This window comes from Triturus cristatus, chromosome 1_2 (assembly GCF_964204655.1).
Source record: "Triturus cristatus chromosome 1_2, aTriCri1.1, whole genome shotgun sequence".
Lineage (NCBI taxonomy): Eukaryota > Metazoa > Chordata > Amphibia > Caudata > Salamandridae > Triturus > Triturus cristatus.
Window position 1 is genome coordinate 719,111,681 of NC_140580.1, and position 24,849 is coordinate 719,136,529.

The window sequence follows — 24,849 nt, forward strand, 5'->3', positions numbered from 1 at the left end:
GAAGACAAAGAAAGTTTTTTTAGGTAGATGTTGAACAGTGTACAGGCTTAGTGCATTTACTCTAGAGTGAAGGGAGTCAGTGGGCAAAGTGTTCTGACCAATTGAATCATGCTGGATGATCTTGTGGTCGGAAGCCAAATGTGAATGATACTTGGACAGACAAATGGATGAAGTCTGCTTACCAGAAGCCCTTTTATGTATGTTTATTATGTATCATTTATTTGGGAAAAACGATAGTCAAGTGAGACAAGTAAAGCTGTCTCAGTAGCCAGACCTAATGAAATGGAGCAACTCGGTGGGCATGCATGATTGACAAGCTCACAGGGGAGAAAAAATAGGCTTTACAGAAAAAACGAACACAGGCAGGATGGTACACCTTTTCAAAGCTATGCGGAGGACCTAAATGCCAGCAAAGACCACCTTTTCAAATAGGTTACTGGAATTATTGTCAAATATCTTTGTAGTCGGTGTTTGTATATTTTGTTTGTATCCATCATAGTTTTGTTTTCTGGTTGTTTTATTTATGTTTAATGTATTCAATGGTTAACGAAATTTGGCCTTGCCTTGAAGTTTACACTTTACAAATGATAAACAGATAAGCCATACTAGTTCAGTATCCAGTCACTCAGCTCATAGTCTTCCCCTAGAACCTTGTACAAGTGCTTAGCAGGATTAGATACCTCTCAGGAATAAATACTTTTTTCTTTATCAAATACTTGAATGATAAACCAGCAAGATAAATTACCTTTGAGTGAACAAAAAAACAAACTTTAATGCACTGCAGAGAATACCTTTGCCACGCAATGTGTGAAATTTCAAAAATCCCCTCTGAATCATCCATAAGAAGGTTCAATTTCCAGGAGCCATACAAGACTCTAAAGTTCTTAGGAGGAGAGAGTTTTATCTATCCTTCAGAGAAAACATCGCTTCAACAATTACATTTTGACAACAAGACTAATGCAGTCAATGGGAAACACCATGATTTCTTGCATCCGGAAGATGCCAAGGTCAACAGAAGATTGTAACAGAAATACCTTGGTGATCAGTGTCATCAAAGCTACGACTGAAAGGCAACATTATAATTACGCAGAGTCCAAGAATCCTTAAAGTTAAGGAAACAGCATACAGTTGATGGAAAACAATAAAAACCCTATATGACATTTCAATAGTAATTAAACCCAACCTAAACAATATGCCTCGCTTTGAATCTCTCCGTATCCGTTTGTCTAAGTTTCCAATGACCAGTACTGCAAATGTAGAAAGGAACAACATATATTTTTATATTTAGATAAATGTCCGTCTTAAAAATCGGTTGTCTTGTAGTCATCCACTGTAAGGATCAATGTTTCATCCTCCATTCAGGGCTTTGTCAAAGTATGAAACCATACCCTCTGTGCATGACTGTTAAAAGCCCACTCATCAAGTAAATGAGGGGTTGGAGTGTTTGTTGTCTAGTTTATACTAAGAACAATAATTAGCTACAATAGCTTCAAGGTGAGGCTTTTCCAGGTGTGAGGCTCAGAATTAATTGTCATCGCTGCAACTCAGGCCAGTGGAGCTTATCCGGGGCAAAACTAATAGACCGTGGTCTTGCTGTCCAGGGGAGAATGTATTCTGATCCACTTTCATGTGAAGTGTAGCCAGTGGCTCCCTACAGTACTTCTACATGTAGCCAAATCTGGCTTCCAACATTAATCATTTTCCATCCCAACATTCTTTCTTTAAGACACCAGACTGAGGAAGAAATAAGAGAACAGCTATCCCATCTAAAGAATGCTAGGCAGCGGGTCTGGACTCACTGCCGGTTGAGGTATATAAAACTAATTGCTGATGAAATAGTTTCCGAAATGAAGCTATTGTTCAATTCTATTTATAAGGGGGAAGAACACACCCCAAATTCATGGCGCGAAGCCACAATAGCGTTGATTCTAAAACCCGCAAAGGACTCGAGGAGAGCAGACTCATATCGACCTATCTCCCTGCTAAATGTAGATTACAAGATCTATACTGGCATTCTAGCAGGGAGCATGGCAAAGGTAGCCTCGCAATTAATCGATATAGATCAAAAGGGTTTTGTCCCGAAAAGACAAATTCAGGATTTAACGTTATCTCTGATTGGGACCATTGATTTGGCAATTGCACGTAAGATCCCGTTGGCAGTAATTATCATCGATGCTGCCAAGGTATTTGATCGTGTTAGCTGGGCCGTTCTTGAATCAATGGGCTTTGGCATAGACTGTATAACAGCATTAAAAAAATTATATGAACGCCCTACCGCTAAAATTCTCTTAAATGGCTCCTTGACATCCAGCTTTGATATCCTTAGAGGTACGAGACAGGGTTGCCCCCTGTCCCCCCTCCTTTTCGATATATATCGAACCATTAGCACACCGGTTGAGGATAGAAGAACAGATAATCCCAATTCATTCACTTCCCTCTCGTAGTAAAATAGCATTATATGCGGATGATCTGATGAAATACGCATCAGATCCAACGCGAACACTGTCAAGGGTGGAGCAGTTAACAAAAGAATTTGGGGCGGTATCATGATATTTAGTGAATATTTCTAAGACAGAGGTAATGAGCTGGAATTTGGAGAGTTGGGGAGGAAGAGATTGTGCTGAGATATAGTGTTTAGGGATTTTCATAGCAAACAAAATGGACGAGATCCCGTTGCGAAACCTAAACAGGGTGGCCAACAAGGTTGATCGGTCATTATCTAGGTGGAAGAACCTCCCATTAACCATCTATGGGAGGGTACATTTGGTAAAAATGTCCATTCTGTTAAAGCTGACATATCTATTCAATTGCATCCCACAGAAATTCCCCAAGAAAATAATTAATAAAATAAGGGAAAATAACTAGTTTTATTGGGGCCTCCTGGAGAACACGGCATGCTTGAAAAAAGTTACGGCGCCGCCTCCAGAAGGGTGGGTTGGCCCTGCCAGATCTGAATCTTTACTGCATGGCATTCCAATTTAAAAACCTCAGAATGCTTATAGGGTAGCCTGATTCTTCGACCTGGGGAGTTTTATTAGGGAAATGACCTAGGAGTGGGGGGGCAACAGCCTTTCTATATAAATTTGGAGCCCAAAAATACTTTAAAAAAGTGAGGTTGAAGGTGTTAAAAACAGCTTTAACACTTTGAAGTGCAGTGAGGAAGATGATGAAAATAGGGTATTATTCGGAATTCGCACCAATCTGGGATTCCCCAGGGACACCAGAATGCCAGAAGGATGGATTGACTTTGCCTTTGAAACAAGCAGGCTTGTCCAGATGGGGGGACTTGATATAAGCAGGTGACATGTTGCCTTGAGAGGTGCTGAGCGCGAAAACCGGTAATAGATTATCAATGTTTAAATATCTTCAGCTTATGTCATGGTTTTCAACAACTCTCAAAGAGATGGGGGTTTGGGACTTTGAAGCCACCCTTCAAGATGAGAGGGTAAAACATAAAGAAGTCTCTATGTGATACTGGAAATTCCTGGAAGCAGAGGAAATTAAAATGGAGACGAGATGAGGATTTACATTTGCTTTGGTCAGACTCATTAAAATTACTATATTCAATAGTCACACCAGCAAATTTTAAAAGACATCACTTTTTTGTAGCAAATGACTGTACTGGACTTGCCAAAGATTAGCCAAGTTTGTGTTACAGCCTGTCCCCAGATGTAATAGATGCGATCTTCCAAAAGCAAATGACATACATATTTTATTTACGTGCCCCGCCATAAAAGAATATTGGAAGGCGGTTGAAACTACCATTGGAGACATTTTAGGGAAATCCATCACACTGACAGCGACTCTAGTACTCCTAGGGGTGGACAATAATCTACATTTCACCTTAAATAGTAAGCAAAGGGGCTTGGTATTTTAGCTATTGCTACTGGCCAGACGTGAGCTCTGTAAATACTGGATAGATCCTGTGCCTCCACACCCTACAGGATGGCTGAAAGCAGTCAAGTGGACGAGCAAAATGTTGAGTGCAATCTTCGAAGGTCGGGTGAAATCTGGCAGGACTTTATATCATGGGCAAGTTAGCACTGTGGCATAAAGTAGGGCTGTGGTTTTGAATATAACAATTTTCCCATAGTCCTATGATTACACCAATTATGGCAGACTGGGAGGTTTCTCTGCCCCCTTAAACGCGTTAAGAGCTTTGGAGGCTCGGCGTTCTTAAATGCAACGGACCAAGATGTAAAAGGGCGCCAAGACTTGCAGAATGCTATGGTGATACGAGGACAAAAAAAAAAAAAGACCAGGCATCATAGAATCCTAGAAATATTATTTGCCCTTTTTAGAGGTGGACCATGCCAAGCACACATGAAGCCATAAAGTTGTACTGTGGTATAATCTGCCCTAGCAAGAATGGTTTCTATTCATGATTTCTTAGTAGTTGACCCTGTCACATTTAATTGGGCAAATTACACTTAGAATTACATTACTAAAGGAAGAGGAACATTTAGACAAATGTTTGTTGTATATATATCAAAGGCATCCTCGATTGGCTATTATTCGAGTAGGGCAGACAATTGCATAATGTGTTATTCTTTTTGGTATATTTTATGACATGAAGCTCTACAAACTTTTTTTAGATTTTCCGAAAGTGTTTTCCATGAGTAATACAGGATATACTGCAACTCTATTAGATAACATTAGTCATGTGCCAGTTTTCAGGGAGGCATCTTGGAAATCAGTCCTTGACATACCGCCTATGTTCCAATAACCTGCTAGGCCTCTCAGTGAGTCACCCTCATGGAGAAATAGCTCCTGCTCATTCGTTTTTATCTACAGCAACCTACCCCCCAGTGGAGTTGCTATTTAAGTGTTTATTTAGCAGTGTGGACAAATTCCTTTTATAACAACATTTTTGTGTTCAACACATTTTTTTAAATAAACTTCTGATGTTTAGAATCCAATCTCTTGGTTGCAACAGAGCTAGTGCCTTTGAAGACAACTTTGTGTTTATGTTGATTACATGATATTGTTTGATTTCCTTCAAAAGAAAAGGTATTAACTTATTTATCACCTTGGCTGTTAAGCCTATTCCCTCTAGAAAGCTAAGCGCTTTTTTGGCTATTTGGGGTAGTTCACTCTCATTCCTCCATAACCTTTTTCCACGTAAGGTAACCACGACAATTTGTGTCCTTTTTTCCCCAACATTCTGGGGATTCTAAAGGTACCTGGGGTCTGTAGATTCCCTTAGAGGGGGATGAGAAAGCTGCCAAAATGTAGCTAAATGTTTTTGGGGGACAAAATGGGAACAAAATGCTCCACAAGAAAATGCAGAGCTGAAAAAAGAATATTTTTTACCACAGTTTTGGGGTTTTTCTAAGCGGTAGCTTGTTGTTCCTCATATTTGTGTTTTCAGCCTACTTTCAGTTTGTGATGGAAACCGGTATGAAACCCATGAGTGACCCCAAAAAGCTATGGATTTCTGAAAAGTAGACAGAATTCTGGATTCAGCAATGGGTCATCTGTGTTGATCCCTCAAGGCTTTCCCAAAGAAACTAACTGCTAAAATATAAAAATATTGAAAATGAGTAGGTAAAAATCGCCGTTTTCATCTGTAACTTGTCACAATGGAAGATTTTTAAAAGTGATATATATCGTTAAACCACTAGACTCGTCTAATCACTGGGGTATATAGGGTTTGTAGGTTCTCCTAGAACCCGAGGTACCCAAAGCCACCAGTTGAGTTGCACCTTCCAATGGTTGTTTATTCTGTACCACTATACAGCAATTCACATGGTAAAATATAAAGATTGAGAAATGGCTATGAGGGAAAATTATGTATTACTGAAATGTACACCAGATACGGAGTTTAGGAACAGTGTTCATTTGTACATCTCTGAATTTGTGCATATTCATACTAGCATGTGATTCAGAGGGCATTTTTCAAAATGTTGTCTCTTATACACTGGCTTATATTTGGAAGGCACAAACGCAGACAGATCCAATTCGTAATAACACATTTTCGACTATTCTGTGTTCCGCCAAGTCTCGCGATAAAAATGGTACCTGTTAGAATCCGGGTTCTCTGGTTGGCACAGGTAGGTACTTGTGACAAGCAGGGAACCTTTCCTCTAATCAGGGTAAGGGGTTACACTACTAAAACAACCCCTTGCTCACCCTCTAGGTAGCTTGACGCGAGCAGACAAGGCTTATCTCAGAGCGTTATAGGTTAAGCATTTGTGAACACATACAGTAACCAAGTGACAACACTACAAATGGACACCACACAGGTATTTATATTAAAAATAAGGATTCTTTATATATAGGATTATCACAGGACCATTAAACGATTAAGAATACACAATACGGTTGCTTAGTTGGTAGAAGATCGCTTAGATTCTCTTAAGTTCTTAAATGCGACACTTTAAGTCAATATACCTTAGATGCGACACGCAGGGCAACAAAAGTGTTGCAGCGATGCAGATGCGTTGAATTTCTTGGTGCAAAAGAAATAAAGACGGGATCTTCCAGATGCGTTACGCTTCTCCGATGTTGCGAGAAGGCTCGACTCGATGCGTCAGCTACAGCGGCGTCACCTTTGGCGAGATGCGACGACAGCGGCCTTGGCAGTGGCATTCTTCTCCGACGTTGCGAGACGCTTCCGCTCGATGCGATGCTGCAGCGGCGACACCCCTTCTGCGAGATGCGACGACAGCGGCTCCGACGGCGGCACGCTTCTCCGTGGATGCGAGGCGCATTTCTGGATGAGGTGCAATGCGACAACTACGATGGCTGCGATGGCGACACGCTTCCACCTCGATGCGAGACTCTCCTCTCGATGCGGTGCAATGCGACAGCTACGATGGCTGCGATGGCGACACGCTTCTTCGACGTTGCGAGACACTTTCCGGATGATGCGAGACGCTTCAGCTCGATGCGATTCTGCAGCGGCGACACTCTCTGCGAGATGCGACGGCAACAGCTCCGACGGCGGCACGCTTCTCCTCCTTGTGTCGCGCTTCCAGCTCCTTGCGACATGCAGTCCCTCAGAAGGCCCAACAACAGCAGCAGGCACTTCCAAAAGACTCTGGGGAGCTGGGGGTGAAGTCCACTGGTCCTGGGACTTCGTTCAGGGGGCAAGCTCAGTTCAAGCCCTTGGAGATCTTTTGATCTTTTTAAAGCACAAGTTGAAGCAAAGTCTTTAGTAGTCTTTCTCCTCTCCTTCAGCAGCAAGGCAACCACTGCAGGCCAATTCCCCAGGTCAGGGACAGTACTCCTCCTACAGCTTTCCCAGTTCCTTCTCCTCTGGCAGAGGTTCTTCTTGTTTCAGCAGGATCTAATTTCTTGGGAGCAGGGTCCCAATACTTATACCCCTAATTCCTTTGTTCCTCTGGGGTAGAGGGGCCTTTGCCCAGTCCAAACCATTTCTTGAGCACTCTGTTGACATGACTCTGCCTTTCTATTCAGGGTGCAGGGCAGAGACATCGGCCGCTCCGCAGGAGGTGGAGCCAGCATTGTGGTAGCAGAGCACAACCCTATTCAGAGCCCAGGTGTACTCCTCCCACCCATCTGGCTGCCAATCTTCCTATTCACTACCAGGCTACCTAGCCCTGCCCCTCTGGGTTTCCCCAGCCCTGTCACTCACACAACCAGACAGGCAGATACACATCATAGCAGAGGCGGGCTGAAATGGTCAGGCAAGCTAATACCAACTTTCTAAAAGTGGTATTTGCAAACACAGAATATTAAAATAAACTTTACTAAAAGATGTATTTTATTATTCTGAGTTCAGGCATACTAAACTCGAATTTCTACCATGTTCCCTGGGTCTGTTAGGATCATAGAATGTAACAATTCTGACAGCCCATTCTGACCTATGGAGAACAGGTAGCCTAACAATAGTGAAAAACGAAAATGGCTGTAATTCACTATTAGGACATGCCACACACATCAGGGCTTGTCCTACCTTATGCTTACAATGCACCCTGCCCTTGGGCCTACCATAGGGGTGACTGATATGAAGTTAAGGGAAGGTTTAGGGACTGGCAAGTGTGTGCACTTACCCAGTCAGCATGACAGTACGAGACTGCACGCAGGTTCTGTAATGGCAGACCTTAGATACATTTTACCAGGCCGCTTCTGTGGGTGGCACAACCAGTGCTGCAAGCCCACCAGCAGCATTTGTATTTACAAGCCCTGGGCACCCCTGGTGCACTTTACTGGGGTCTGACAGTAAACCAAATAAGCCAATCATGGGATCCAACCAACATATACATTTTAAATAGGGAGCACTTTCACTGTGGCACTGGTTGGCAGGGGCACAGTGCTCTGAGCGGCCAACACCATAAAAACACATGAGGCACAGCGACAAAAAGTGGAAGGGAGACTCACGCCAAGGTGCCAGGTCTAACAGTACCTAATACCACAGCAGGAAATGCCCTAGAACGCACCAGGGAACATCACATTTTTTCACTGAAAAGGGAGCCTTTTGTGCATTTTGGTTAGCTGTTGATTCTCGGCCCTAGCGCAGTCATCTTCTAGGGAAACCTAGAAAACCTGCACATTTTTGAAGACTAGACATCCGGGTGACTTCAATGTGGCATGACTTGCAAGGCTTTCACCAGGTTTTCTTACACAGAAACCCTTGCATTCCTCAAACTTTGACCCAAAAAAATATTTTCCTTACATTTCTGTGATGGAAAGTTCTGGAATCTGCGGAGGGCCACTAATTTCCTACCACCTAACATTCTCCCAAGTCTCCCGATAAAAATGGTACCTCCTTTGTGTGGGTAGGCCTTGTACCATTGACCGAAAAGGGCCCATAATACAATGCGGAGACATCAACATTTCCTTTCACATAAATGATCTGATTTGGCAATGGGGGTAGCTGCATGGTTTTGGGCCAGGGCTGGACGGCCACCCAGACAAACCTACCAAACACAGACATTTATGAAAACTAGACTCCCAGGGGAATCCTGGGTGGTGTGCTTCATGTGGATCCTACAAAGGTTTCTTGCCCACAATGCCCTGGAAACTAAACCTTTGCCTACTATTATGCATTTTCCTTGCATTTCTGTGATGCAAACTTCCAGAGTTAGCAAGATTCCACAAAATTCCTACCACCTAGTAGTCCATGTACCCTGGGGCCTGATCTGCTCAAAAAGTTGCAGAAAACAAACAAAGTATGGACCTAGGAACCAACCCTTACCAAAGGAACGCCACCCTCACATATGTTTAAATATATGCCTATTGTCTAGTGGGTTTTCACTCCTCAGGGGGCAGCTACAGTATAATAGACACACACTCCATAGTGTCGAGTGGGTTTCCACTTTCCCGAAGGGGCCGATCAGCGTACAAATGGCTGATCTGCCTTCAAGGGGGGGTGGGGGGGGGGGGGTTGAAAAAACCCAACCCTTTTTCAAGCGGTTACTCCCTACTATCTAGTATCTTTCAGCACATCGCCGGCCCCTCTTAATGACATCGGCGTGCTGTGTGCATGCAGATATCTTCAGATCACCGATGCAGGGCTCTGGAGCTGCCATCTCCGGAGGAGGCATGTAGGGGAGGCAGCCCACAGGGGGAGCGTCGGGGCTTCCCCTGTGGGCGGATGCAAGTGTGAGGAAGTGCTGGAGCCGTCTTGCAAACTGGTGCTGTGGACGACTCCAGCATGTCCTTAGCACACAAGAGGTGAAAGTTTCCAGTAAAGAAATGTCTGTTTACTTTTGTGTCTTGCATAGAATGTGGCACTTAAAATCAGTGGGCCATTGGATGAATGGTTGATGCTCAGCAATTAGATCCTTTTGACTTAAGAGGAGCCCCAAAGTTGTATGGATGTGTATATTATTGACTTCACTTTAGGTAGTGGCTCCTTCAACATTCATTCTGGGGCTGTTAGTCACCTCTTTCCTGTTGACCTGTGTAACAAAAGAACAACATCCTTACACACAGGGTTTATATGCGGTGGCTGCCATCTTGGTTGCTATTGGATAGCAGGTCTTTAATTGGCATAGTGACATCAACTTTTGTGGCCCAGGCATGTTACAGTATTGACCAGACAGCCATGCACCCACCCCTGGTATAACTCAAGTCCATGACACATTTCATGTGTAGCTCCTTCCAACCTGGCATTGAAATCAAGGGCATCCATTTTCCTTTGCCTGAATTCCAGATGGACAGCTAGCACTCCCCAGTCTGCACCACCTCTGGTACCAAGAGGGAATATTGCTTCACCCTCACGTGTGCATGACCCCACAAAATGACTGGAAACTCATCTGAATAATGCAACCTTCCCAATGACACCTTGAAACTCCTGCGAGGCCTGTGCTGTGACACAGAGAAATAGATAACTGTTTCTTCCCATAAAATCTCTCTCACGTGTAAAAGAATATAAAAGCTGTATTGATTGTAAGGGCAGGGGTATAGATAGTTGGTAATTTGTTTTGAATGTAATGGTGCAGTTGCTGATGTTTAGTGGTTTTGTTTTGTTTTGCCACTGATTCTACCTATTATGTAAGACATGTTTTGGCAAATTAATTTGAACTAACTGCACTACATTATAAAACATTTTTCATTTGTTTTAAAAATGTTTTTAAAGACATGAAAACTGATTGTGAGATGCTTAACACACTTTGCAGCGGAAATCAGTTACTGGATCCAAAAGTCTTTCAAGCATTATAGAGATGAAGATGCAAAACAACAGTTTATCGAATATGATCACGATGGTGATGGAGTTGTAACTTGGGAAGAGTACAATATTCAAATGTATGATCGCTTTATAGACTTTGATGAAAACACGGCACTGGATGATTACGAAGAAGAATCATTTAGACAGGTAAGGAAAAATATATTGGAAATGTTAGTGTACACCCTGATGTCCACATGATTTGGAACCTTATTGCCGTTAAGGATGTTTCTCCTAGATTTTGTTCCTCACAGTTTTAAAGGGGCATAATCCTCCCTTCCACAGTCTTCTGTGCTCTCTACTGTTGGAAGTCAGAGAAACTGGACAGCTTTGTTATTTATCCCTAATTGTTGTAACAATTGAAACCTTTGTTTTGATTTTCAGTGCTATAAGTGTATTTGGAGTATCATTGTATTTTCCATCCCTTTTGTTGTGACTTACTAAACTCCTAGTCCGAGCCCAAAATAATGAAAGCTCTGCATACTTATGTGCTCACTGTTTTTTGTACCCCTCAGATTCCTAGCCTGTTCAATGTTATGACAATGTGTGGCATTTGGGAGCCATGAGTTTCTCTATAAATGAATCTTTGCAGAGGCAGTTTCTTTTTTTGCAGGGGAAATGTTTTAAATTGATCATTTTCTCACAGACTATAGTACCCTCATTTTGAAAGAAATACTGATTAAGTAGTATACCAGAATGTATTATTACCATTTGGTAATGTCCTGGTTGAAAGCAATGCCAGAGAGTGATAAGTCAGAATTGGAGAAATGGCTAAGGAGATTGCTCTGCGACCAGTTCCACAGAGCATAGGTGAGTGATGGGCCCTCCTCACCCCTTTTGGGAGCGGACATCTCAGGCCCCCTATAGAAAAAACAGATGACGTTGCCTGAGACTTCCTTCCCCCACTATGTTGAGTGTCCTGTGCACCTAACTAGATTTAGACCTGCAGAGTGCACCCTCCCACTGCTTGATCACTCATTTTGTTTCAGATTTATGGCTCTCAATGGAACCGGAAGGGCCTAATATGCCCAAAGAATCCCCTAAATGTTGCCCCACCTACTCAATAGTGATATCTGTAAAAGGCACCATTGATCTTGTTTGCCCAGAGCTAGCCGGGCCTAGCCCCGGTAGAGGTTGCCCACTTGTCCACTTTATTGGGGACAGGATAGAGGAAGATGGAGGGCAAGAAAGAGAGAAATCTCATTCCCGAAAGCCACTCTGAAGAAATTCAGGGTGGTTTTCACTGGTCTGAAGTCAGAATATGTGACTAGATTTGGTCAGAAATTACACAAGAGATGGTTTAATATCAGACATTGGGTGGCAATTACCTTTGTACTTCTCATGGAGAGTAAATTAGCCCACGTGCAAAAGAGCTACTAAATACTGCAAAAAATGTTTTTTATAATATGCAAAAGTAGCTTCCCCAATCTATGACTTGTTAGTTCTTTTAAATTCCTTTTGTTATTCAGTTTTATTTTGAAATTAATAGATTTTAAAACAATGTTGTCTTTAAAGATTCACTTGAAGGACAAGAAGCGTTTTGAACATGCTGACAGAGATGGGGTACCTGGGCTGAATGTAACTGAATTCACAGATTTTGAACACCCTGAAGAGACCGAGCACATGACGGTAATGTTTGTTCCATATTCACACTGGCACGTTGCATGAACTGTGTCTGTGGAAAACGTTTCCTATCACATTCAGTCCTGGATAACATGAAGGTGTTCTACATGTTCTTTTTTTTTTAATACGTTTTATTAACCATAATTCTCAGGCATTATACAGCAATACATTTTGCATTATATTTCACAATGGTTGCCATAACATCATGGATGTATACCATATGTTATAACGGAGATGTGACAATAAAAAACAGCAAACATAAAAAGAAAATCAATAGATGCAGAACTGGTGTTATGCTGTACCATGTTCCCACTTACAAATCCAATACTGTCAATTGACATGAATAATATAATAGTGAAACATTATAGTTGACACAGTGCTGTCCACTCAATCCTAGAATCTTATACCGCATCCGGGTGTTCTAACAAGTAGCATGTAAGTGGGGCTCAGAGGTTTTTAGGTCTAGAGGCCTCCAGCAGTTCCTCTGCATAAGTGTCCAATTGTTCTTTACAATAAACAAGCTCTTTCAACCACTGTCCCACCTTAGGTGCTGTTTTCCCACCCCAGTGTTTAGCAATCATTCACTTCGCTAGTAAAGTAGTGACGGCTACAATGCGCCTGTTGCATGGCTTGAACTCTTTTTTACCAGACCCAGTAGGCATATTTCGGGTGAGCATTCTACAGTTTCCATTATAATCCACGTGAGTGTCCGGGTAACATTCATCCAGAAGTCATTAATAGAGCTACATGGCCAAGCCAAATGTGTGAAATCTGCCCCATCCGCCCCGCATCTTAGCATCCTTGGGAAGCCCATATATCTTCAATCTTATCGGGTATAATACATTTGATGCAGTAATTTAGAATGAATTATACGGAGATTACAGTTGGCCGTGAGGCTGCCTGTCAATGCACAGCATGCTACCCAATCCTCCCTGGTCAGTGGCACATCCAAATGTCTATCCCAATTGTCAAAGGAGGTGGAGCTATCTGTTTCTCTTTGGGAAGCATTATATAGCTGGGTAATAAGCCCTTTAAATTGCCCCGCTGTTAAAGCGATTTGTAATGCTTTCAGCATTTTCGGCTCCTCTGGGAATCCTGGGTCTAGCACCCTAACAGCTATTCGCAGCCTGGTGTAAACAAATCCCTGCATCGCACTGTATCGGGTCCCCACTGTGAAGTCATTTAGGGATAAAAACTGTCCATTTAGGTACTTGTCCCCCAGTTTAGTAATGCCCGCTCCTTACAATATGCTCAATGCCGCCTTCTCACGCGTCACCGAGATATCCGGGTGTGCTTCAATCGGCATGGCAGGTGCATATACATTTTCATATCCTGCACGAGTATCCAAGTCCCTCCATGCACCAACGGTGCACGCAACCGTATCAAACTCTTTCTTGTTTCCCAGTGTTTTGTGTTGTAGTACCATAGCAGCCAGTGGGATCGGATGAGTATTGTCCGCCTCCACCGACAAGTGTGGCAGGTAACGCTGGGAGAAGTGCCAATAATGCACAAATTGGGCTTGTTCACAGAGATAATATAGACGCAGATCAGGTGCTTCGAAGCCTCCCTTTTCAAATGGTAAAGCTAGTGTTTCCCAGCTACATCTCGTTTTTTTACCTGCCCAAACCAGTCCCAGTAAACATGACTGCATGGCCTGAAAGATAGCTCTATTAAGTGGTAAGGGGATATTCACAAACAAATATAACAATTTGGGGCGAATTGTCATTTTGGTAACAGCTATGCTGTCGGCAAGGGAGGTGGGGTCTATCTAGCAACCTGGTCACCCAGTTTAGCGATCACACATCCATAGTCCATGCCGATTACAGTTTCAGGGTCCCTGTGCACCCAGACACCCAAATATCGCACAGGTTCAATCGACTAAACCAGTGGGAACTCCAACACCAACACTTGTGCATTCTGTAAGGGGAAACACCGTAGACTTGCTCCAATTAATACCAAGGTCTGAGTATCGCTTGAAGCAGACATACTCCCAGGATGCTTGTTTCCGGTCCAGGGAAGACATGGCTGGGCAGTTCGAGCTGGACTGTTCCCATGTGGCACAGGGTCAAGACTGATTTGCATATAGCTATGTCTGAACTGGGGTGGCGAAGTGAGCTAAAGAACGATGATGGATTCAACCCAGATCTCTGACTGGGGGTGAGTGTCTGAAAAGGTTTAGCGCTCCGTCCATCATCTCCTTGTGTTTGCTTTGGCCCATGCATATGCACATTCAAGCTCACATATCTTATCCTCCAACATACACAGCATGGTTCGTAATGACTTTAAGACCCCGGCCTGGACTCCTATGCAATCCTCGTGAATATTAACTTTAAAGGCCTCCCACAGAGTCCGAGACTCCTCAACCGTGCCCTCATTCTCCACAAAAAAGTTGGTGATAGCGGACCCAATCGTGGCACGAAATACTTGATCAAGCAATGACGACTTCAAAAAAGCCCGCACGGGTGGAAGACGTTTCTCGATCCACACAGCGCGCCTATGGAACGCCCTTCCTCGAGACCTGAGGAAAGAATCAAACCATTTACGATTCAGGAAACGACTCAAAACCCACTTGTTTCCTTAAAACAGCTTTTAACCACTTCTTTTTTGCTCTGTTTAAAATTGCTTCTGTCTAAAATTGCTGTGCCCCCCTTTCCCCCCCCCCCCCCCCACTGGTGTAGGGATTTTTTTAGCGCTGGGATACCTCCGGGTGACTACGCGCTCTATAAAATTTTAATAATAATAATAATAACGACTGTAGGCGCCATTGGAATGCTGGCCTCGAGAGGGTCGGTACAGCCAACTCCAAGAGCACAGGGGCATGAGTAGAAAGTGTCTTGGCGAGATGGCAGACCGACAAGGTTCATGCACTAACATCCTTGGATACCAGCCAGTAGTCTAACCTGGACCACAAGCCATGCACAGTGGACATGAACATTAGAATTGCGGCTGCGCCACACGTCGACGAGGCCCTCCGCCTCCATTATCTAACTTATCATCTGTGCAGCATGTTTGCCATGCCATACCGTATTGGCGGACCTGTCCAGTTGCGAGTCTAGGTACACATTCAAATCGCCACCCCAAATCGCCGCTGCGGAGGGCAACGCCGCCATTTGCCTCCAGATATCATTATAGAACGCGGGGTCATGCACGTTAGGACCACAGGAATTTACAAATAGAAATCTTGTGCCTCCCAAGCAACCCTGCAGTAGGAACACCCTCCCCTGATCATCTTTCTCTGAATGGATCAGTGTGAACGGGGTCCCCTTCCTTATCACTATCAGCACACCTCTCGAGTATGTGGAATATGACAACGCAACCCTGACCACAACCCAGTGCGCTCCCACATTCTGTTCCGTGTGTTTAGTGAGATGTGTCTCCTGTAAGAAAGTCACTTGGATGTCTTGCCTGCCTAAATAAGCCAGCACCTTACGGGTCTTTTTTAGGGTTATTGAGGACAAGCATATTCCATGTTAACAATTTAATGGTACTACCGGGGCTTTCCCATACCTATTAGTGACCTGCTATTGCAATTATTACAGAGGTTTCTGACAGTACTGCGTTTCGGATCTACCAACGCATGCGGCCTGCACTGCACCTGTATCGAAACATAAACAAACATCCCTTCCCTCACCCACTTCAGCACCCTCAACTTGTCAAAGTCATCCCAAAAACAAATTAACTTAACCCACAAATAGAAGTGGGGTACACCCATGGGGGAAAACCAGAGTGCAATCAACCTCCCAGATGAATGTGAGGTGGCCGAACACACACACAGATATCGCTCATCAGCCAAGTATCCATACACAGGAGGGCGCGTGTATATGAGGTCCATGGCAACAGTGGTATTACAATACTTACACACCAATGGGCAGCAGTCATGCGGAATCAACATTGTTCAATCATCCCCCACAAATACAAATACCATTAGGCTAGGTCTCTAGCAACAGCTTCCACCCCAAATTGCAGTTATAGGACCTAAATAGCCACAGTAGTTCATGCGGAACAGCGGCCCTCAGTCCTCTTACTCCTCCAGAGTTCCAGAAGGGTTGTGTCTGCTCCGCTTGAGTGATTTTGCGTAGTCCGTAGCACATTTGGGGTTAGGAAAGATTCTGGCTTTACCTTCTGTACCAATTCGCAGTCGAGCTGGATATAACATGGCGTTCAGGATGTTCTCTGCAATTAACAGTTTCTTAACCATCTGAAATTCCCGCCTCGCCACCTGGACCGTAGCAGTGAAATCCGGGTAAAAGGCCAGGCCATTTCCCCGAAAATTGATGGTGCCTTTCTCACGGGACATGTGCAGGACTGAGTCTTGGTGCCTATAATTTAGCAGGCGGGCAATGATTGGCCTCGGGGGAGTGCCCGGACGCGGGTGGACAGCTAGCGAGCAATGGACTTTCTTGACGACCAGCATAGTTGACAGGTTCTCTGTTCCAAAGATCTCACAGAGCATTTCCTCAAGATAGGACTCTAGTCTCCCCGTGTTGGTTGATGCTGGCAGGCACCTGATCCATAGGTTATTGCATCGTGACCTAGCCTCATGGTCCTCGTTTTTCGCCTGGATAACCGCGAGCACCTTTTCCATGTTGAGGGTTTTGATGCAACATTTTGTAGACTGTCCTCTGCATCAGAGATGCGCTTGTCAGCCTCTCCCAATCTAGCACCATGCTTATCAAGTTTCGCTGACATATAATCCATTCTGAAATTGAGAGCATCAATTTTGCCTTCTGTGGATTGCAGGCTGCTTTACATAGCGAGGAGAGTGGCTTCAAGTGATGTTGTGCCCTCAGAGGGGGCGTCAAGCTCTGAGTCTGATGTTGTCCTCTGCTGCGATTTGCCAGGTTTCCGCAGCTCGAAGGTGAGACGAGACTGATTCTTGTCTGATTTACCCATTTTTTCCATATTAGCCACAGTTGTACATGTGGATCGCGTCTCGCAGACCAACCTTACACCTTGCAGCGCCACTGGCCCAACAGGACTTTTACACCCAGCTGAGGACCGCACCAGGCACAGCAGGTTCCCAACCAGCTCAGTAGGCAACTGTAGTGGTTTCCTATTACATATGCTGCGTTCAAAGGCAATTCAGTGATCTCTCAGTGACTGAGTCCCACTTCACGCTGGGCCGGGAGCAGGTAGGTACTCCCCCGATCCATCCACACCTATGCTTGTTTATTTTCTTAGCATGGCCTCACTGGGGGACAGGGGACCATGGGACACCCCATGTAGAGAGCGCCACCAGCGCAAGACCCTCCTGCCGACGTGACTCAAACCGAGCCGTCACACCAGTTTCTGTTGGCCTGCAATGTGTCGCGCCGTGCATCAAACCTCACACTGGCCCTGGGACTTGTCTTAGGACGCCACAGGAGTCTCCTAGGAGCGGCTTCAGTAACGCAGGCCTCTAAACTAGCCTGCCCACGGCCACAGGGAAGCTACTGCAGCTGCTGCCGTCACTGTCTGGGGCCCAGCCTCCCGGCAGGGAAGGCTTCCCAGTAGAAATGACGCCACCACTATTTCAAGCTGAGATGTATGGGCCGCATATCCGCAGCACGCCGGGGTCCCACGAGGGCGCAACTCTGATATAGGTTTAACGTGGCGCAGGTATCGGGACGCAGTACAATACCTTGTCTGCTGGGCGAAGCAGTTTCACTCTCTGGGTGGCCACCTCCGATCAAGGCCGCTTGTCCGCTGCAGGCCGCACTGGCTATGTCCTATTCAACTGGTGCCCAGCAGGCGCAGTCATTCACAGGGGCCATCTGTTCACATAGGTCCGCTCTGCACTTCCGCAACAGCCCCGTCCTCCAACTCCCGGCCGGGGTCTCCACCGGGCCTCGCGGCCACAGCGGTTAATGCGGGGTCGAGGTAGTGGGGATCGGTGAAGGCGGGACCAGGGACCATCCACTGCACCGCTGCAGCGCTGGATCTCGTCGCCAAAGAATAGCCACAACGCTCACTTAGCTTCAGTGCGGGGCGTCGAGTCGCAGGCTTCCCACAAGTGCCCACAGCCCATGCAGGCCTGCACAGCACCTCCTCAGCAGCCCCACTACCATCTCCCCGCAGGGGCCTCTACCGGCTCACACTGCCGCCATGTTGCAATTAGGGCTGCGGCAGCAACGATCTTCAACTGTAGGATTTCGAGCGGACCGCCGCTCCACCGCCGGCACTAATCCCACCACAGCGGTTCAGCCACGATTCTCTCCAAGTTTTGATGTCGCAGGCCAGATTTAGAGCAGGATAATGATCGGATTGAGTGTCCGGCCGGCAGAGCTGCACTAAAGAGCAGCCATCTTGCAGTGCGCCCTCTACTGCCTCCATAGATATTCTTTAACTTGTATTTGATGCATTAAATTAAATATTTTCAAATGTCCGGCATCATTTGCACAGATGGTGAAAGTGCTTTTTAAGTTTGAATTGTGAAAGTATGTCATGTTCTGTGAAAATCGTGAAAATCTTTCGGGCTGATTATGACTTTGGCGCAATTGTGCCGGCTCTCCGCCGTTGCGGCTGCGCCAAAGCCGTGCAAAGACCACCCGCCTGATTACGAGTTTTTCTCGTGCAGGTGGACGGTCTTTTTGCCTTTCCCATACCAGTGCCAGAAAAACAGGCACTGCAATGGGAACGGCAAAAACGTTCTGGCACAGCATGGACGGTGATGGCCATGTCATGCTGGAACTGGGAGGGATAGCAGACAGGGGGACATATGTTGTGCCCTCCCGAATGCATCCCCATCACGGAGGGGGCATGGGGCCCTATAGGACCCCCCTTTTTCCTCACTTCAAGCCTTTTCATGGCGGGGAGCCCGCTGTGTAATGGCTGGTGGTGGAGGAACTCGTAATATGCTCAGCGGAATGTGCCAGTCCCGCTCAGCATGTTACATTAAGCCTCCGCTGCACCACCGCCTGAAGACCGCCGCACTCGTTATCAGCCCCTTCTTTTTCTTTAGCCTTTTCCACTTTTGTGTAACAGATACTATTTAACTTCAGTTCTGATAGCAGGAAATATATTCAGAGCAGTAGAATATGTTATTGTGAATCATTATAAAAACGTAATTTCTCAGAAAATGTAGTTTAAAAGTAGATCATTTTAAAATGGTATGTGCTGGAACTCTAATCATTATGTATGTATTTTTGATTAACTTTCTATCTTTAAAATTCATGCTACTTGAAGATGGCTATGTCTTTTGAAAAGTCCAAGGAAGACACAATGTTTCTGTTAAGAAGAAGGCGTTTAGTTACCAAAGCAGCACGGTGTAGCCTTCCACCATATCTCATGAATTGTGTGGTTTATTTTGTATACAACTTACAATTCATTCATAATGTTACATAGGGACTAATTTTATAGTACATTGTACGGTTTGTACTCCATCAGGATTCTCAGTCGCTTTGATGGAGAACCTGCACTAGATGTCTGCCCGCCCTTCGGACATCTCTTGTCATTGACAGGAGCCGCCTTCACGGCTCAGGCCAAAGTGGTAAATGTTTGATGAATGTCACTGTCAAATTGACTGACGCTCGTCCAAATTTTAACATATTTTTGTTTTTTAGAAACTGACTCCCACCCCACCCCCACGATGGGAGATGTCTCCCATGGTGTTGGGGGTCACTTAAGTGTTTTCACTGTTCCTTAACCCTGGTTTTACCCGGCGGTGATAGACAGTGACAAATAGTCATTCGCCCACCCAATCTAAATTGAGCAAGTGGTCAAACTGCCAAAACTCCAACAACTCATACTTCTTGTCAGGGCCATATGAACACTATCTCTGTGACCGACCTAGAGTAGACTCTGTTGTCGAGATACTAAGGGTTCACCCACCTGTAAATCAGATTGCGAACTAAGCATTTGACAGAGAGAGTACTCCTTGCTGTTGCAAAAAAATACCCTCTGCCAAAAACTAAATCAGGACCAAAGTTTTTCCTCGCCAAGACTTTAAGCCTTGAAGACTCAACACAACTTTATAAAACCAATGAAATAAACAAATGACATCCTCCAACATATCCTTAAATACAGCTTAAAAAGGATGTTGAAAACAGATGAGATTAGTGAAGGTTGTTGCAGTGAATTTTCTGGTGTAAAGGTGAGGGGGGGCTCCAGTACAAGTACTAAGGGGGTGGTTAACTTGTATTTATTCCTTCTTTCCAAGATGTTTCCTCCAAACTGTTGATATGATATCCGAGAGTCTTTCAATCCTTCTCTTTACAGGAGCTGATATCTATGTTGTAAGAATGGCTCATTTAAATAGTTTTTGTGTGAATGCTGTGTTAGATTACCAGTACCGGTTCAGTGATTGTGTATGGATCCCAGGGCCGGACTGGCCGTAGCGGGCACTGGGCAATCCCCTGGTGGGCCGCATGGTTGGGGCCCGGTTTTGGGCCCCTGGGGGCCGTTTGCTGCAAAATCGGCCCTGTAACAAAATCGGCTGAAAACGGCCCTGGCAAAGAGCTCGGCGGCACCCCAACCCCCCTTGGGGGCCGGCCAACCACTTTGCCAGAGCCGGTTTTGGTTCCCAGTCCGGCCCTCATGGAACCAGAATGGTTGGAGAGCTCTACTTAGCAGAAACAGCCTTGCAGGAACAGCCGTTACTCCGATGCTTGCCTGGCCATATAGGCGAAGGTCTCGCAAGCTGTATGAGTGGGAAGGAGTGAATGGAGGGGAAGGTATCATGGTGTATCTGAGATTTTATGTTATCACTGCTTGAGACTTGAACTCCACTTTGGAGAGACTGAGATAGTTTAGTTGCGGATCGGAGTCTGAGATTTCATTTTGAGGTTTAACTAAATTGAGGTGCTCTGAAATGCAGAGTTCTCCATGAGGGTTGCCTTGACTGTGGGAAGGACCAGAGGATAAGAGTGAGTAGTTAATCTTTGATGTCTAAACGTGATCCCTGTATTGCTCATCCTGGCCCCAAATGCCCAGCAAAAAATCAACCATTTGCAGAGCTGCTTCCTAGAAACAACATGATACAGAAGTTGTATTGTCACTGATAGTAGGTGGGAACCGTGGATCGAACACCACAGAGCTTAAACACCCAGAAATTCCCAGGGCTCTGGGATTGGTATCTTGTTTAGGTCGCATGTGCAGGTGTTGGGTCACTGAGGGGCTATGGCTAATCACTGGTATAGCTTATTCAGCAAAAGGACATTCACATGCCTTTGTATTTATCTATCCTGCACAGATCTAGGAACAGTACTATCCATATTGCAGATGGACTATACACTGGAGTTCGTACTACTTTGACCTGTCCCTTATCTATTCAGTGTCTTCTGCCTGGAGGCAGAATGAAAAGCATTGCAGCCAGTTCATCCCTTACAGCGATATTGTTAGATGCCCACATCCCAATGCATCGAAAGGGGGCCAGGTGTGGGCTGCCCCTGCTATGTATGAATAAAAGCTATGTTAGCTAATTTGTTAGATTCCATTATTTGCAGCACGTTGTGGAATGTTGGGCTTTGCAGTATGTGCCAAGGTTCATCTGAAGAATGTGAGCAGTGGACTGATTCACTCTAGCACCATTGATTACCCTCACCTGTGCCCTATGCAGCAGTGACCCCTTTTTTGCCCCTTGTGTTTTTATTAGAATACCCGGCCCTATAATGAAGAAGAACATCAGGGAAGAAAGGTAAGCAACGCACTATGCATCCAAAACCTGTGAGGGAAAGGCAGCATTTAAATAAAGAGAATTAGCGTCTAGTAGAGGTAGTTGGAAGCATGGCCCAACCAAAGTGATCACTGACTCTACAGTTAGTGTACAGTACATGGGACTTGCAAATCAGTTTGGGAACTCTGAGGTTTCATCAGAGAAGGGACATTCAAAAGTCACAGCGAGGAACATTGTCTACCACCCCTCCTAGTTGAATATCACACCATTCTGTTCAAATGGGTTCTGAGTCTGGGTCAAAACATGTAATTTTCAAACAGAATGCAGCCTTCAAATTGGGCCACACAAGTGGAGGTGTCTTTTCTAATGTATTCTGCATCATAAAGCACTGACTGTTAACCCACGAAGCCACCACTCACTTCAAAATATGATCTGGATAACTCCAACTGGATGTATGACAGTGAAAACGTGTTCTAATGCACATACAAATTAATTAGCCTTTTTCGCCAGAGCCCAGTGACAGAATCTAAAAACCTTGCCTTATGCCAGTGTCTGGTAGTTTGTTTTCTGGCTACACGTAATATCCTAATGTTATACCCTAAAGGACTAAGTTGACCATAGGCAAGTGCCTCAGGTGTCGGACTATGAGGCCCAGTTATTGAAGGACAACTTGGAAGACTTTACTCCCCCTGCAGAGATCAAACTTATATGGGAGCATTTGAAGAAAATTGTCTTTTGTCTAATGCAGGGATGTCAGAAATCAAAGGCTGTTTGACCACCTGGAATCCAACATATCTGTTCTCAGATGTATACCTTTATCAAGTATTTTATTTCTCAATATTCAGACCACCATCTTGTACTTCTATGATTGTAGGCAATCATCATAAGGCTAGGGCTCTCATATATACCATTGTGGAGCTTTTTTGTCACTTGATAGCCTAGCCCTGTAAGAAAAGCAGACTGAGCTAATCTTATCAGAAAGACTGTCTTCTCTGTTTTTTTGCTGTAATCAAAACTGAGTACCCATACCTGTCGGGCATAATTTGCTGTTGTCTGTTCACATTATTTTTCTTTTGGAATATGCTACATGTTGTGAAGGAGAGCGGCAGGATGAAAAACTTGAAGTGAGCTCTGTGTGGTTTCAGTTAATTTGATGTCTTTCTTGTCCCAAAAAATTCACCCAACCATTTATATTTACTTATGCTGTCTGTTAGCATTTAGTAGCATGGAGTTAAAACTAGTGAAAAAATGTAAACCATTGGTGATGTGGTGAGGTAAAGAAGAAGCTATCACTTCTGATGGATACATCTGCCAGTGGATTCCTCACCTTGTGAATATCCCCTGCGCCAGCATTCCACGGAACTTTTCTTCCCCAGCATTCCACGTCGACGTGGGCGACGTCACAATACATCGGCTCCGCACGCGACTCCATACGACGTCATCGGAGCCATAAGAAGCCCACGTCGGCGTGGTGACGTCAGTTCCCTTTTTTCCGCGCCGTCGATGCGCAACGGTTTTTTCCCAGTGCTCTCTAGATACTTTGTAATCTAGTGGTGTATTCTTGTTAAAATTGGTATGTCTTCGACGAGGAAGTCGGGCTTTAAGCCCTGTAGGGAGTGCGGAGGCCTGATGTCCATGACGGATCCGCATCAGAATTGTTTATGGTGTCTCTCCTCTGATCATGATGTGGATGAGTGCGGGTGCTGTAGGAGCATGAATCCTAAAGCACTGAAGGAGAGGAAGACCAAACTCTTCATGAAGAAGATCGGTGAGGAGAAGAGAGGGAGGAAGAAGGAGAAGTCCAGGCGGGAGTCTTCGACTTCGAGGTCGTCGAAGTCGAAGAAGCACCATAAGAAGAGGAAGCATTCTTCTCGGCGTCGGTCCTCGAAGTCTAAGAGGTCGAGGTCGGCTTCGCCTCGTCGACGCCAGAGCAAGGTCTTGTCTCCTTCGCCTTCTCCGGATAAGTCTTCGAAGTCTCCCTCTCCGAAGCGGACTCCGGCTCGTTCCCCGACGCCGTCGCCGGCGCCGTCCAAGGCTTCGACTCCGGGTCGGGTGGAATCTGATGTTGAGCAGGAGCAGGAAGAGTCTGTCCCGGTGCCTGATGGCTCCACGGTTCCGGTGGAGGATTCTGAGGAGCCGACGCCGGTGGCTCCACAGGAGGATACAGGGGCAGTTCCTTATCCCCAATTCCCGGCTCCAGGTACGGATCCTTCGGGGTTTCTGAATGCCATGTATGGCATTTTTCAGAGAGCATCCTTCCCATCCGGAGCACCAGCAGGTCCCGTGGGTCCGATGGTGTTTTCTCTGGGAGTGCCGCAGCAATACGCTCAGGCTCCTTTTCTGCCTTTTATGCCGATGGCGCCTTCTTGGCAGTTTCCGGCGCCGGTTGGGAATCCGGCTCGACCTCGGATGGATGGTCAATCTTCGGAGCCTTCTTTGACGCCGAGGCCGACTCCATCGACGCCGCATCCGGCGCCGCCGACTCCACCTGTAGCGCCTCCGACGCCGATGCCTTTGGCTCCACCGACGCCGCGTACGACGTCGACGACGCCGGCTCCCCGGAATCGATCGAGACGGGAGGCCCAAAGGGTTTTGGAGGAGGAAAGATTTCGGGCTGAGGTGGAAGAAGGTGAAGTCGACTCTTCTTCGGATGAGTTTGGAGGTATAGAGGTGGCAAGTGGTTTGGATACCACCCCGGAGTGGGAGCATGCTTCTGCGAGGTCTTCTCCACCACAGGAATTGGCGCCCTACCATGTTGTGATCAAGAAGGCCGCGGAGTTGTTGGATCTGCAGCTGCCCTCTGTGGAATACAAGTCCAATCTGCTCACGGAGGTGTTGCACTCCCCGACGTCGGCTTCGGAGCCTTTGCTTCCTTTCAATGAGGCTCTCTTGGAACCAGTGTTGGAGGTGTGGAAGAAGCCTCTGTCAGCTCCAGCAGTTTGCAGGCAGGTGGCAAGGAGATACAGGGTTGCGCCAGGAGACCCGGATTTTTTATCCA

The 24,849-nt window shown here is 45.6% G+C and overlaps 1 protein-coding gene across 1 annotated transcript in view; it reads left to right on the forward strand.

Moving 5' to 3' along the window:
• The window catches only part of LOC146867899 (reticulocalbin-2-like), a 192,411-nt gene that overhangs the window by 56,937 nt on the left and 110,625 nt on the right, over positions 1–24,849 (forward strand). The window contains exons 4-5 of the mRNA XM_085608611.1: positions 10,590–10,786; positions 12,152–12,265. Of these exons, the coding sequence (XP_085464737.1) occupies positions 10,590–10,786; positions 12,152–12,265 (311 nt within the window). The remainder of the gene's footprint in view (positions 1–10,589; positions 10,787–12,151; positions 12,266–24,849) is intronic.